This window comes from Bos taurus, chromosome 10 (genome assembly GCF_002263795.3).
Source record: "Bos taurus isolate L1 Dominette 01449 registration number 42190680 breed Hereford chromosome 10, ARS-UCD2.0, whole genome shotgun sequence".
Taxonomy (NCBI): domain Eukaryota; kingdom Metazoa; phylum Chordata; class Mammalia; order Artiodactyla; family Bovidae; genus Bos; species Bos taurus.
This window is the reverse complement of record NC_037337.1, coordinates 13,479,183-13,492,458: the sequence shown is the minus strand read 5'-3', so window position 1 is coordinate 13,492,458 and position 13,276 is coordinate 13,479,183. Positions and strand designations below refer to the sequence as shown.

Sequence of the window (13,276 nt, the reverse complement as noted above, 5' to 3'; positions counted from 1 at the left end):
CGCTCCATCCACATGGCAGGGCAATGCAGCCCGAGCTTGCCGGGCGGGGGAGAAAAGGCGCAGAGAATCTGGCTGGAGGCTCTGGGCAGGACCAGACTCCATCTTGAGACTCCAGCTCGGACGGCTGGGTTTAGTCTGAGGTTTCAGCCTGGGATAACGCTGACCACCGCTCGCACACTGACTGCGATCCCTGGGGACCTTCCTCGAGGACTCTGGCCTCTCTCAGCTGCACCCCAAAGTCAGAAATGAGGTGCCGAGATGAGTGAAACAAGGGAGAAAGGAGAGTCAACCGAAGGGGCATCAGCAAGCTAGTCAAACTGAGGGCAACTAGGCTCCGCCCTGTTGGGACTCTCAGAGGGCAGCTCAGGTTGGAAAGGGAATATTATCCACTTATTCTCATCACTTGGGGGCGAAGGCAAGTGCTAAGCCAGCTGCCAGGCAAGAGGCCATGACTTTACAGCTGTGCAGAGCTGGTTGCCTTGGCAGGAGTTGGAATACACAGGTAAGCCAAGGGGATGTGAGGTGGGACTCGAGAGGTGCCTGACGCCGTGTCCCCTGAGGCACTCCATCTCACTCAGTGGTCCCTGGGCCAAGGGGACACAGGCACGCCTGCCCTCTAGGAATTCACAGCTCCTCACCTACACTCTCCATCAGGAGGTGATGACAACCAGACCCACCATTCGCACAGCCTCTCCCATGCGCTGGGAGCCATCGGCAGCCTACGAGACAGACATCATCTCCATTTGACGAAGATGCACACCACTGAGGCTGGGGAGGTTACAAGCCTTCCCACACAGTCTCACTCCAAGCCTGAAGCCTTCCCGATGCTGCTGGTGGGGGTGGGGGCAGGGGAGTACTGGAGAGCCTTAGAGAAGGAGGTCTGCCTGGAGGAGGTGGTCCTGGGTCTGTTCCTTGGAGACCATGCACACCTCACCCCGACAGCTCTCTGTGCCCTGTGTCTTCCCACAATCATGCCACATGGAGTCCCTAGGAACATGGGATGAACCCCTAAAATATCACAGCTCATCAGGCTGGGAGGCCCACAGGGGCCGGCTGGCTCAAGTCCTCAGCCACCTTTCTGTGACAAAGCTGAGGTCCAGAGAGAACTTGGTGTGCCCAACCTCCCACAGCAGAGGGTGGAAGCCAGTGTGGCAACCCAGGGCTCCCTTCCATACAGGTAGCACAGGCCATGTTCCCCAGGGCCCTGTCTCCACTCTCAGGAGTAGAGTTCCTCAGTGCACCTCACATCCGTACCGTTTTTCCTTGTTCTGTGGCTGAATCTCCTTCCCTGGGAGGTGCTGGGCTCCAAGCAGAATGTTGCAGAGACACTCGGCATGGGCTGGGGTACGGGAGGGGCCACGAGTGAGAAGACGGCACTGGGGCAGGAAAAACTGACCCTGCTTGTTACAGCCGGGGAACAAGTGACAGGCTCCTTCCTCCTCCCTGCCACTCCAGTGCCCCCGCCAGAGCATCGGGCAGAGGACCCCTCACTCACCGGGGCCCTGGGGTCCTGAAAATGGGGTTGGTGACCTAAAGTGCCAGAGACAGGGGCTGAGGGAGAATCCAAAACACAAAACAAACACACAACCGCCCCCAAAGGAAAAGTCCAGAGTCTGAATTTTAAACAGGAAGAGCTAGGCGTCAGACTCAGAGGAAGATAACAGGGCCTGGCTGAGCAAAGGGACAACAGAGCAGAACCAAGGAAAGCTGGGGGAGGACGTTCTGGCCCCACGCTGTGCCTTCCCAGCTCTCCCTTGTCCTCAGGGTGCAGGGGGCTGGGGTCCCCCTCCACCCAGTGACAGGGCCCAGGCCCACCCGGGGCGCCTTGGGGGGCCTTCACGGAGAAGCAGTAGGGTGTGCAGTAAAGAATGTGGGGTGGGGACATGCAGACCAAGGCAGGAATCCTTGGGCAGGTGACTTTCTGAGCTTCCATTTCTCCTTTTGAGAAATGGGACTACGAATACCCACCTTGGAGATCTAGACTGGCGAAGACAGAAATGGCCAGGGCTATTTTTTTAATCACCCCAGAGATCCCAGGGCCCACAGCCCAACAACAAAGGACTCTCTCCTCTTTTGGAAGCATCAGGGCTCCTGGTCCTCACCTTCTACAGGTCCTGGCAACCTGGTATTTCAAAGACAGACAGTACTTACGGGGTTAGACAGACAACCTCTAACCCATTCATTTGCTGGAACTGCCATAATAAATAAACACAGACAGGATGGTTTAAAAAGCAGAAATTTGTTTAAGCCTCTCACACTTCTGGAGGCTAGAAGTCCAAGATCAAGATGTCACTGGGGCTGGTCTCTTCCTCTGAGACGTCCCTCCATGTCCTGCAGATGGCCTCCTTCTTCTTGTGTCTTCTTGTGTCCTTCTACGGGGGTCTGTCCTACAGAATCTCTTCTCAGAAGGACACCAGTCACATCACATTAGGGCCCACCCTCATGGCCTTATTTTAGCCTAATTACTTTTTTGAAAAAATATTTCTTATTTTTTAATTTGGTTGTGGTGGGTCTTAGTGGTAGCACTTGGGATCTTTAGTTATGGCATGCGGGATCTGGTTCCCTGACCAGGGATGGAACCTGGGCACCTGCATTGGCAGCACAGAGTCAGCTACTGGGCCACCAGGGAAGTCCCCCTAGTTACCTTTTAGGAGGCCCTATCTCCAATGCAGTCATATTCTGAGGCACTAGGGGTTAGGACTTCAATATATGAATGGGGGTGTTGAGCACAGTTAAGCCCATAACACTCACAACTTCCCATCTGCCAAGCCACCCCGTTCCAGGCTGCATCTCAGAACCCTCCACCTGGCCCTGGAAGGAGCTGTCACTGTCCTGAAGTCCAGCTGTTTCTCCAGAGAGGGTAAATGGTATTCCCAGGTGACACGGCGGAGAAAAGCATCCATACCACACAGGCTCCTGCAGGACACGCCCAGGGAGAAGGCAATGGGGAGAGGACCATCCCTCAGCCGAGGGCACCCACTGGCGACGTCATCACATTGCTGTGTTCTGCCGGCTCAGAAAATTAGGGGAAGCAAGACTTTGGTGAGGGCAGGGAGGGGGACCTACGTTGGCCTACATCTTCCCCGGGGAACCGGAAAGCAAACGGCTTGTGCTGATGTGCTCTTCCTGTGAGCGTGCACTGCTCAAAGTGCTTCACGTGGGTTGACTGGTTTAAGCTTCACAGCGGTCCTATGCAGTATGTGACAACTCTTACAAGCATCTGTAGGAAACAGGCCCAGAGAAGTTAAGTAACTGGCCTGCGGTCACACACTCAACAGTGAGTGTGCTCATGGAATCAGTCCCCGGCAGTCTGCCTGCAGGGACTGTGATGTCGGCGGCAAGGCTCTACCGCGGGGGAGATGGCGTGAAATGACCCTAGCTGGTCATCTGGCCTGGCACTTCCATCACTTGCTGGGGGCCTTGGGCCTCACTGTTGTCAGCTATCATAGGACAGGTGAGATCGGATGACTTGAGGCCCAGGCAGACTACCCCCTTCCCTCTTCCCTGCCCCTTCGAGGCCATCCTCAGGTTCCAAAGAGTAGTCTTGGACCTTGCTGCCGTGGAACAAAGTCTCCTCTCAGGGACTCGTGGTCTAGACGGCAGAGCAGGGAGTGAGGCCAGCCGTAGCCACAGGCGCTGCCCCGCGCCCTCCACGCTGTGTGGCACACACCCAGGAGCCCCCATCAGGAGGGGCAGCACTCTATGGGCTCTGCAAAGTGGTAAGTCTCAGGAGAAAGCCATCCCCAGAGCATGGGGCAGACGCCCCATGAGCTGGCAGAGGAGGGCTTGGGTGCAGCTTCTCCCCCCGGCACCGTCCAAGTGCCCCCCACAGCCAGCATTGTCGCCTCACCTCCAGAAGGCCTCCTAGGCCTCTGGCTCCATTTCCAGCCTCCCAGCCGGGGAAGACGACTGGAGGTAGGAACCTCAGGGTGTTACCCTATCTGTCACTTAAACTGCTTAGACCTACAGTGGCTGCTTCCCCAAACCACAGTTTCCCCTCACCACAGATCCTCCACGGCACTGAAGGAACCGGGCACTGTCCAGAAACCCTTGCTGTTAAGGTGAACTGTTACTGAATATTGGCACATGAAAAATAGAGAAAACTGTGTAAAGCAATATATAAATATTATTCTATAGTCTTCCGCATACGTATACATGTAGATATTTTGAGACATACATAGAAAAAAGGAGCTCTGCCAAAAGGTTAACTATGGGTTTCCTCCATCCCTTCCTTCTCCCTTTTCCTACTTTTCTCTCTCTCTTTCTTCCTTTTTTCTGCTTCTGTTTCCTTCAGTTCAGTTCAGTTGAGTCGCTCAGTCGTGTCTGACTCTTTGCAACCCCATGAATCGCAGCACACCAGGCCTCCCTGTCCATCACCAGCTCCCGAAGTTCACTCATCTCACGTCCATTGACTCAGTGATGCCATCCAGCCATCTCATCCTCTGTCATCCCCTTCTCCTCCTGCCCCCAATCCCTCCCAGCATCAGAGTCTTTTCCAATGAGTCAACTCTTCACATGAGGTGGCCAAAGTACTGGAGTTTCAGCTTTAGCATCACTCCTTCCAGTGAACACCCAGGACTGATCTCCTTTAGGATGAACTGGTTGGACCTCCTTGCAGTGCAAGGGACTCTCAAGAGTCTTCTCCAACACCACAGTTTAAAAGCATCAATTCTTCGGCGCTCAGCCTTCTTCACAGTCCAACTCTCGCATCCATACATGACCACAGGAAAAACCATAGCCTTGACTAGACGGACCTTTGTTGGCAAAGTAACGTCTCTGCTTTTTAATATACTATCTAGGTTGGGTCATAACTTTGCTTCCAAGGAGTAAGCGTCTTTTAATTTCATGGCTGAAATCACCATCTGCAGTGATTTTGAAGCCCCCAAAAATAAAGTCTGACACTGTTTCCACTGTTTCCCCATCTATTTCCCATGAAGTTTCCTTACACTGTGGTAAAGTCTGTCTGAGGGGCAATAAAAAGACAACTTAATAACCAAATATGAACAACAATATTAAAAATATAGAGAGAGTTTGGGTACCTCCCATAATAACTTTGTTAGAGAAGGAAATGGCAACCCACTCTAGTATTCTTGCCTAGAGAATCCCATGGACAGAGGAGCCTGGCAGGCTAGAGTCCATGGAGTCACAAAGAGCTGGACACGACTGAGCAACTATCACTCACTCGTAACTTTTCTCCTTAGATGATTGTAACTAGCCTCCACCCTCTGGTTTTGTTTTGCTTGGTATATTCTCTTTATGAACCTCACACATGCCCTTCACTTTATAATTTTCAAAAAAAAGTCACATCCACTATGTCAGTCCTCAGGGGCACAGTGATGACCACTAATGCATTGTGAAGATGAGGAAACTGAGGCCCAGGAAGGGCTGTGATTTGGCCCAAAGTCACCCTGTAAGTAGGAGGCAGAGTGGGCTTCACCACTTGCTTTTAGATCCCTCTGGTCTAGGGGTGCCCTCGGGGACATGGGGTGCCTGCACCAGAGCTTTAGACGTCCCAGGGCTGAAAGCAAAAGGCACTGGTGTGGACTCCTCTGGACCCAGTCAATCACTCGCTTGCTCTGAAGCTCTCTGCCTCAGTCTCCCCACCTGCAGAAGCACAAGCCTGGCCTTCTCCCTCTCCGCCCCTCATCCTAAGGTGGATAGAGGGCCCCCTCCTGGCGTATAAGTCCAGGCCTGAGCCACCTTCTAGTCTCTGTCCTTTGTCTCAGGCCTGGCTTTAGAGCCATTCTCCACCTGCTCCTCTTCTGGTGCCCAATCACTCCCCCAGGGCTCCAGCTCCTTTGTGGATGTGCTCAGACAGTGCACTGACTGGACAGAAAGGTGGGGTGGGGAGTGACCCAGCACTGGCCCGGGCTCCAGGAGCCTTGGGCTGTGGCTCCCCCGTCCTGGTTCATGGGGTGACCCAGAGCTGCTAAGCAGTTCCCTTCTCTGGGCCCAGTTGCCTCCTCTGTAACACAGAGGATGAGAGATGCACCTCCACAGTCCTGCAGAGTGAGCACTAGCTGAGCACAGAGCTGGATGAACAGAGACTCCAGCCAAATCCAGGCAGCAGCAAGGCTGTACCATGGACACAGAGGCAGGTCTGGGCAGACCACCACCCGGGGCCTGGGAAAGAGCTCTTGCTCGGCACCTGGAGGCTTGCTCCACCGAGCAGCAGGTGACGGTACCACGCCACTTCTCTGGGCCTCGGGTTTCCTACTGTGTGAAGTGGGAAGTCACTGAGAGGGCCCGAAATGGCCAGTTTTTATAAAACAACCACCACAAGAACAACAGTTTCTCTGGCTCTGCTGCTGGCCTGGGGGATGGAGAGCCTAGCCAGGAATAACAGTGGGCTTACGTGGGTTTGAATCTCTGCTCACCCAAACCTTGCTAAAGGCTGGGTGCTTTTGGTGAACAAGATCCACAGAGAGCAAGTTCCAAGCAGGGAGGGGCAGGGCCATGTGGGAGCCTAGAGCACCTGGCCCCAGGCCAGTTTGGCCCCCAGGGACCTGGGGCTGCCTGCTGGCTCCACCGACTGAGCAATGTGGCCATAGAATAATAAGGGTGGCGTTAATAACAACCACCACTTATGAATCACTCACCTTGTGCCAGGAATGTTAAGTGCTTTATTTGAATTAACTCATTTAAACTTCAGGCAGCCCTGTAAGGGAGGTTCTATTATTATCCCCTGGTTTGCCAATGAGGAAACCAAGGCACAGGGAGGTCAAGGCACACACCCAAGGTGAGACAGACAGCAAGGACAGAGCTGGGGTTTCAACCAGGTGACCTGGTGCCAGCATTAACTCTTTAACCACCGTGCTGTGCTGGCTCCCAGGAGAATGGTCCAGCATACATGGGACCCTTGATCCCAGCTGATAAGCCTTCCTGCTGCTCCTCTCCCTGTGTGTATGAAGCGCTCCCAGCCCCTGACTGGGACACAACAGAGCGGGGGATACATTAACAATACAAGGTCAGGGACTTCCCTGGTGGTCCAGTTGTTAGCACTCTGCACTTTCACAGCCATGGCCGGAGTTCAATCCCTGGTTAGGGAACTAAGATCTCAGAAGCTGTGTGGCATGCCCCTCCCACCAGCCCCCCAAAAAACAAATAGAATACAGGTTCAGCATCTCAGTGTGACCCCCACAAGAGGCCCCACAGTGTGGTGGAGCCATCTGTCTCCTCTCTACCCCTCTATGTGAAAGTGAAAAGTAAAAGTGAGAATCGCTCTGTCGTGTCTGACTTTTTGCAACCCCATGGACTATACAGTCTATGGAATTCTCCAGGCCAGAATACTGGAGTGGGTAGACTTTCCCTTCTCCAGGGAATCTTCCCAACCCAGGGATCGAACCCAGGTCTCCCACATTGCAGGCAGATTCTTTACCAGCTGAGCCACAAGGGAAACCCAAGAATACTGGAGTGGGTAGCCTATCCCTTCTCCAGGGGATCTTCCCGACCCAGGAATCGAACCAGGGTCTCCTACGTTGCAGGCAGATTCTTTACCAACTGAGCTATAAGGGGCTGCTGAATCAGGCAGTTGCCATGACACATGATACAAAGAGCATACATCATGTGACCCTGCTTGCTGCTGCTGCTGCTGCTGCTAAGTCGCTTCAGTCGTGTCCGACTCTGTATGACCCCATAGACGGAAGCCCACCAGGCTCCTCCGTCCCTGGGATTCTCCAGGCAAGAACACCGGAGTGGGTTGCCATTTCCTTCTCCAATGCATGAAAGTGAAAAGTGAAAGTTAAGTCGCTCAGTCGTGTCCGACTCTCCGAGACCCCATGGACTGCAGCCTACCAGGCTCCTCCGTCCATGGAACTTTCCAGGCAAGAGTACTGGAGTGGGGTGCCATTGCCTTCTCCGAAATCAAATAAACCCACACTTAGAACAGGAAGAATGCTCCCAGAGGATGGCCACCATGGCCTCCTCTGGGTGGTAGAGTTTATAGTTTTCTCCTTAGACTTTTCTAAATGTATTACAATCCTTTGTACCATTTCTTAAAAAGGATTTAAAAAAAATTTTATAAAACATCTTAGAGCCAAAGCCAGGTTGGAATCCAGGTCTGCGGGGCTCCAAACCTTTACTTTTTCGACCTTTTCAGTCATATGTCACTGACATGCTGCCAGGAGGGCCTGGGCAGGGCACACCTTCAGGCTGAGGCTGGTGTGCTCCCAGGGAAGCGGCAGCTTCCGCCATCATCAACGCAAGGGTCAGCTGCCCTGCAGACTACCTTCCTTTGAGGGAAGGCAGTAGCTTACACATTCAACCTAAGCAGAATAATATGAGATACACTGAGATTATTTAGGCCATCAGCCCCCTCTGACGCCTTAAATCTCACCACTAACACTTACTGGTAATAAATAATAACAATAATAATTGAAGAAGGGAGTACTGGTGGCTTCTTTTTATCTCTATATACTAATATTTTGACCATGATCATATATTGCTTTACAGAAAGAAACTAATTTTCAAAATTATAAAATTAACAGAATTCCAAGCTTTCATTCTTACCCTGGGACATAAAGAGTTTCTTTCTTTCCACCTGCCATGTAAAGGCTCTGTGCTAAATGCTATACACACTATGTGTGTGTTAGTCGCTCAGTCATGTCCGACTCTTTGCAATCCCATGGACTGTAGCCTGCCAGGCCCCTCTGTCTGTGGAATTCTCCAGGCCAGAATACTGGAGTGGGTTGCCATTCGCTTCTCCAGGGGATCTTCCTGACACGGGGATGGAACCCAAGTCTCCCACACTGCAGGCAGATTCTTTACCATCTGAGCCACCAGGGAAGCCCACACACTATGGTCTTCATGATATCCTTGCAAGAAAGATGTCTCTATTTTGGAGTTGAGAAGCTAAGACTCTGAAAAGCAATAAGGCTAAGTGACTCACCCAAGGTTACACAGCCGGGAGGTCACCAGCCTAGATTCAAACTCAGGCCTGTCTGCCTCCCAAAGCAGGGGCTCTGTTCCTCTTTGCTTTCATATCACATCACCCATCACTGCTTTTTGAGAAGTCCTTGCCCCTCCTCCCTGACTTCCCTTCCAACCTGTGAATCCATCTCCCCCACCTCCAAGCCCCAGCCGATCACCATGAGAGGAACTGGTTAGCAACCTTTTACTAGGATCCTGCAAAATATTTGGGTCCAGCTGCCCACATTCATGCTGTAATTAGAAACAGAGGTCCATGGCTCAATGATGCCTGCCCCGGACCCAGGGCTAGCATCACATTCTCCAGTGCCTGCCAGGAATGCCCACCATGTAATTTCTGCCCTGTTGATGAAAGTTGTTCTTTGTCCATCCCAAATCACACAAAAACCCCTTCCAAGGGGGCAAGGGTCCAGAGTTCGAGGCCAGCCTCCTGCAAATGGGAGGGATGGGCATCTGGGAAGGAGGCAGGGCTGGCAGCCCAGGACTGGGCTCGGCCCCTGGAACGGAGTGCATGGGCACAGAGCTGGCGCCCACACCTTTCCTCAGCTGGAAGCAGAGAAGACGGGGTCGGGGGGCCGAGGCCACACACCCTTCAAGACCGGGTGGGGCCTAGCTCTCCTGACCCCGGGACAGGCCCTCCGTCCCACCCCGCCTTGCGGGCAGGACTGGTGGGGATGGAGTCTTGAAGCCAGCTCTGCCACTCCCCTGCCCTGGGACCAAGAACAAACCTTTACCATCTGGGCCTTGGCTTGCTCATCTGATAAATGAGCACAAGGTGCCCACCTCCCCATGGGTCTGTGAGGACTGACTGAGAGTGTGTACCTCACAGATACAGCCCAGACCTGGTACCTAACACATCCATTTCCAGAGAAGGGGAACTTATATTTCATATGCTGAAGAACAGTGTGATTATTTTACAAAGAGAATGCATTCTGGGAGATTGTTGTTGTTCAGTAGCCAAGTCATGCCTGACTGCAATCCCATGGACTGCAACACGCCAGGCTTCCCTGTCCTTCACTACCTTCTGAAGTTTGCTCAAATTCATGTCCATTGAGTCGATGATGCCATCCCACGATCTCACTTTCTGCCCCTTCTCTCACCCTCAATATTTGTATAATTTTAAAACACTGAAAGTTTATCCTTTAATATCCCAGAGTGAGTCTGCAGCAGACCAACTCCTGGACCCCAGGCCTGGCTCTCTACACTCCCCCAGACCTCCCACCACAGGCTGACCCCTGGGAAAATGCCTCCCAGGGTCCCCCACCCTGGGCCAGTGCTGTCCCTGGCAAAGGGCTGGGGGCCACTTTTCCAGCAATGAGCCCAGCTCCACTGAGTGGGACGTAGTGGCAACAGCTGATAAGCTGGCCTGTTTAGTTCCGTCTACAGCTGGCCTGGGGGAAGGCCCAGGCAGCAGACATTTGGCTGCGCCCTCTTCCCCTTCCTGGGCCAGCTTGGTGCCCCTGGGACTGGGACAGCCCTTGTCAGGGGGTCCTGCAGTCGCTGTCTGCAGGCCCCCGGCTGGAATGAGCTGGGCGTGGGGGAGGGGTGAGCACAGGCATGCGTGGTTGTTGGTTTAGATTATTTTATCTTTTGGTATAGGTATTACATTCCCACAGTTCAAAAGCTCCATAGGATTTCTAACCCTTTTCTCCAGCACCCCCTCCCCCAATGCTTGCCCCAAAAGACAACCGTTGTATATAAGCAAATATATGCATGTTCATCTCTGCCACACTGCCCCTTACATCCTCCCCGAGCACCCACCTGGGGGCCACAACCTCACTGCCTTCCAGCTCTGCCCACATGCATTTGTCTGCTTGTGCACTCCCCTCTCCCGCACCTCTCCTTCACTCAGCTCATCCTCTCTCATCCTCCAGGTCTCAGCTTAAATGCCCTTCTCCTTTCGGAAGCCCTCCCTGATCCCAAGCTTCACTCACCCCCAACTCAGTGCTTCCATGACCCCCAAACTTTTCTGCTGGACAGCCTGGGATGGCCTCTTAATTATCTGTATCCCCACTAGATGGTAGGGTGGCCCACCAATCCAGCTCACCACGGACTTTCCCTGTTTGGGCACTGATAAACCCACATCCTAGGAAAGGGCTCTAGCAAAAAGGACAGCTGGTCACCCTAGTAGATGCTGGGTTCCGTGAGGGCCTGGAAAAGCTCTGCCTTATTCACCCCATCTTCCCAGCACCCAGAGGCTCCATAAGTATTTGTGGCATTATAAAAACAATAGCCCACTATGTAGCAACTACTCTGTGCCAGGCACTGTTCTGAGCGCCTTATACATATAAACTCATTTACTCTCATAACCACCCAAGGAAGCCAACAAAGGTTCCAGGAGGTTAAGACACTTGCCCCAGGTCACAGGGCAAGTGAGGGGCAGAGCCAGGGATTCGAGGTCACTCTGGGTACGCTGCTATTCCTGGGTCTCTGAGCCTGACAGGTACAGGCTCCCGCAGAGGGGGAGCTTGCAGGAAGAAACCCCCCCAGCTCCCCAGTCCCGTGGTGGACAGCACTGCCGGGGACACAAGCTCGCGGGACCTGAGGAGAGGCCTCACTTTAGCCTTGCACTGCGGGAGCAGGGTCCTCCTGGGACCAACACGCCTGGCACCCCAGAGCTTTGCTGCAAAGTTGAGAATTCTCTCTGCTGCAGAAGAGGGGAAGGCTTGGAAAGAGAAAATTAGGGGAGCGATAATCATTGTTCCCATTTTGCAGGGGAGCTTACAGAGGGTTCATAACCTGGCTTCTGAAGGTCTAGGAGCTCTGCACAGCTGCCTCTTCAACAAAGGACCCCCTTTTGCTTAAAAAAAAAAAAAGAAAAGAAAATGCCTTTCCCACACACACAGCCTTTTCTCCACATGGAGTCCTGGGGCCTCAGCCTGGCCCGGTGCCCTCCTCAGTCTAGCTATGTATCTTTGGGCAGGTTCCTAGGCCTCGCTGAGTCTCTTTCCTTCTCTGTAAAGTGAGACTAATAGTAGTACCTTCTTCAGAGAATTGTTCGTGGATTAAATGAATTAATACATACGGAGTACTTATGATAGTCATATGATGTGAAAGTCGCTCAGTCGTGTCTGACCCTTTGTGACCCCATGGACTCTACAGTCCATGGGATTCTCCAGGCCAGAATACTGGAGTGGGTAGCCTTTCCCTTCTCCAGGGGATCTTCCCAACCTAGGGATCGAACTCAGGTCCCCCATATTGCAGGCGGATAACTGAGCCATAAGGGAAGCCCAAGAATAGTCATAGGGACAGAGTCTATACGGGCTTCCCAGGTGGCACTAGTGGTAAAGAATTAGCCTGCAAATGCGAGAGACATAATAGACATGGGTTCAATTCCTGGGCCAGGAAGATCCCCTGGAGGAGGAAATGGCAACCCGCTCCAGTAGGTGGGAGAATCCCATGCCGGGAGAATCCCATGGACAGAGTAACCTGGTGGGCTACAGTCCAGAGGGTCGCAAAGAGTCAGACACAACTGAAGCAATTTAGCATGCATGCACAGGGTGTATACAGAGTAAATGCTGGTAGACGTTGATTGATGGCATTATTTCAGGCTTATGGTGTCCTATCTTGCTGGAATGCCCTTCCCCACAACTTGGTGAAACAGTCTTCAAGGCTTTCCTGCACCTGTGGCTTCACACATGCCCCTAATGTGTCTGAGATTATGGGGTGCTCTGCACTTTAGAAGCTGTAGCTCCATCTATCATTCGTGGTGAAAGGACAAGGAGAACACAATCAACCCTTAACCTACTCAATTATAATAAAATGGGCATTGGGAACACAATGACAATGATTGTGGAGATCTGGCTAAGTGGCTTCTGTCAGGAGGTTGGGGTCGGGGGCACCTGAGCAGAGTCCAGAACAGTGTGTGATGATGAGAAGCATGGGATCAAGGGTTTGACTCGGTTTGGATCCCAGCTCCTGTGTAAACTTCCTGGGTGACTCTGGGCTCAAAGTCACCTGTTCCTCATCTGGAACATGGGGGAACAAGCACCATCCTCAGAATGCTGTTAGGAAGACACATTTCATGATTCAAACAAAGGCCCTTGAAACAACAGCTGTGAAACCTCATGCAGGGTACTAGCCAGCTAAGCATCATTGTCCTCATCTAAGATCTGCAGATAAGGAAATGGACTCAATAAACCTAGCTCACATCATGCTTTAGAGCAAAGTACCTCACCTGAAGCCTGGACAGTGGTAGGGGTTACAGACATGATACTTCCCTCTTCCCTGAGGAGAGCAACAAAAGTCAGTAGACCTGGGCCTTGGGTCACTCCTTAGTTGCTTTAGGCAAGTCACTCAATTTAACTGGGCTAGAAAAAGGAAGGAAGGAGAAGGAAAGAAATAAGTGAAG

General features: G+C 52.6%; 1 protein-coding gene across 7 annotated transcripts in view; it reads right to left on the bottom strand.

The window, feature by feature from the left end:
• The window catches only part of LOC112441475 (uncharacterized), a 118,657-nt gene that overhangs the window by 52,420 nt on the left and 52,961 nt on the right, over nt 1-13,276 (bottom strand). For 4 of the 7 annotated variants that reach the window (XM_024997916.2, XM_059890766.1, XM_059890768.1 and 1 more), the window contains one exon: nt 4,109-13,235. The exons of 1 other annotated variant lie outside the window; for it this stretch is intronic. In XM_024997916.2, the coding sequence (XP_024853684.1) occupies nt 13,193-13,235 (43 nt within the window). In that variant the 3' untranslated portion in view covers nt 4,109-13,192. Of the gene's footprint in view, nt 1-2,220; nt 3,221-4,108; nt 13,236-13,276 lie in introns of those variants that run through there. 2 more of the 7 variants (XR_003036751.2, XM_024997917.2) reach the window with 2 other exon arrangements.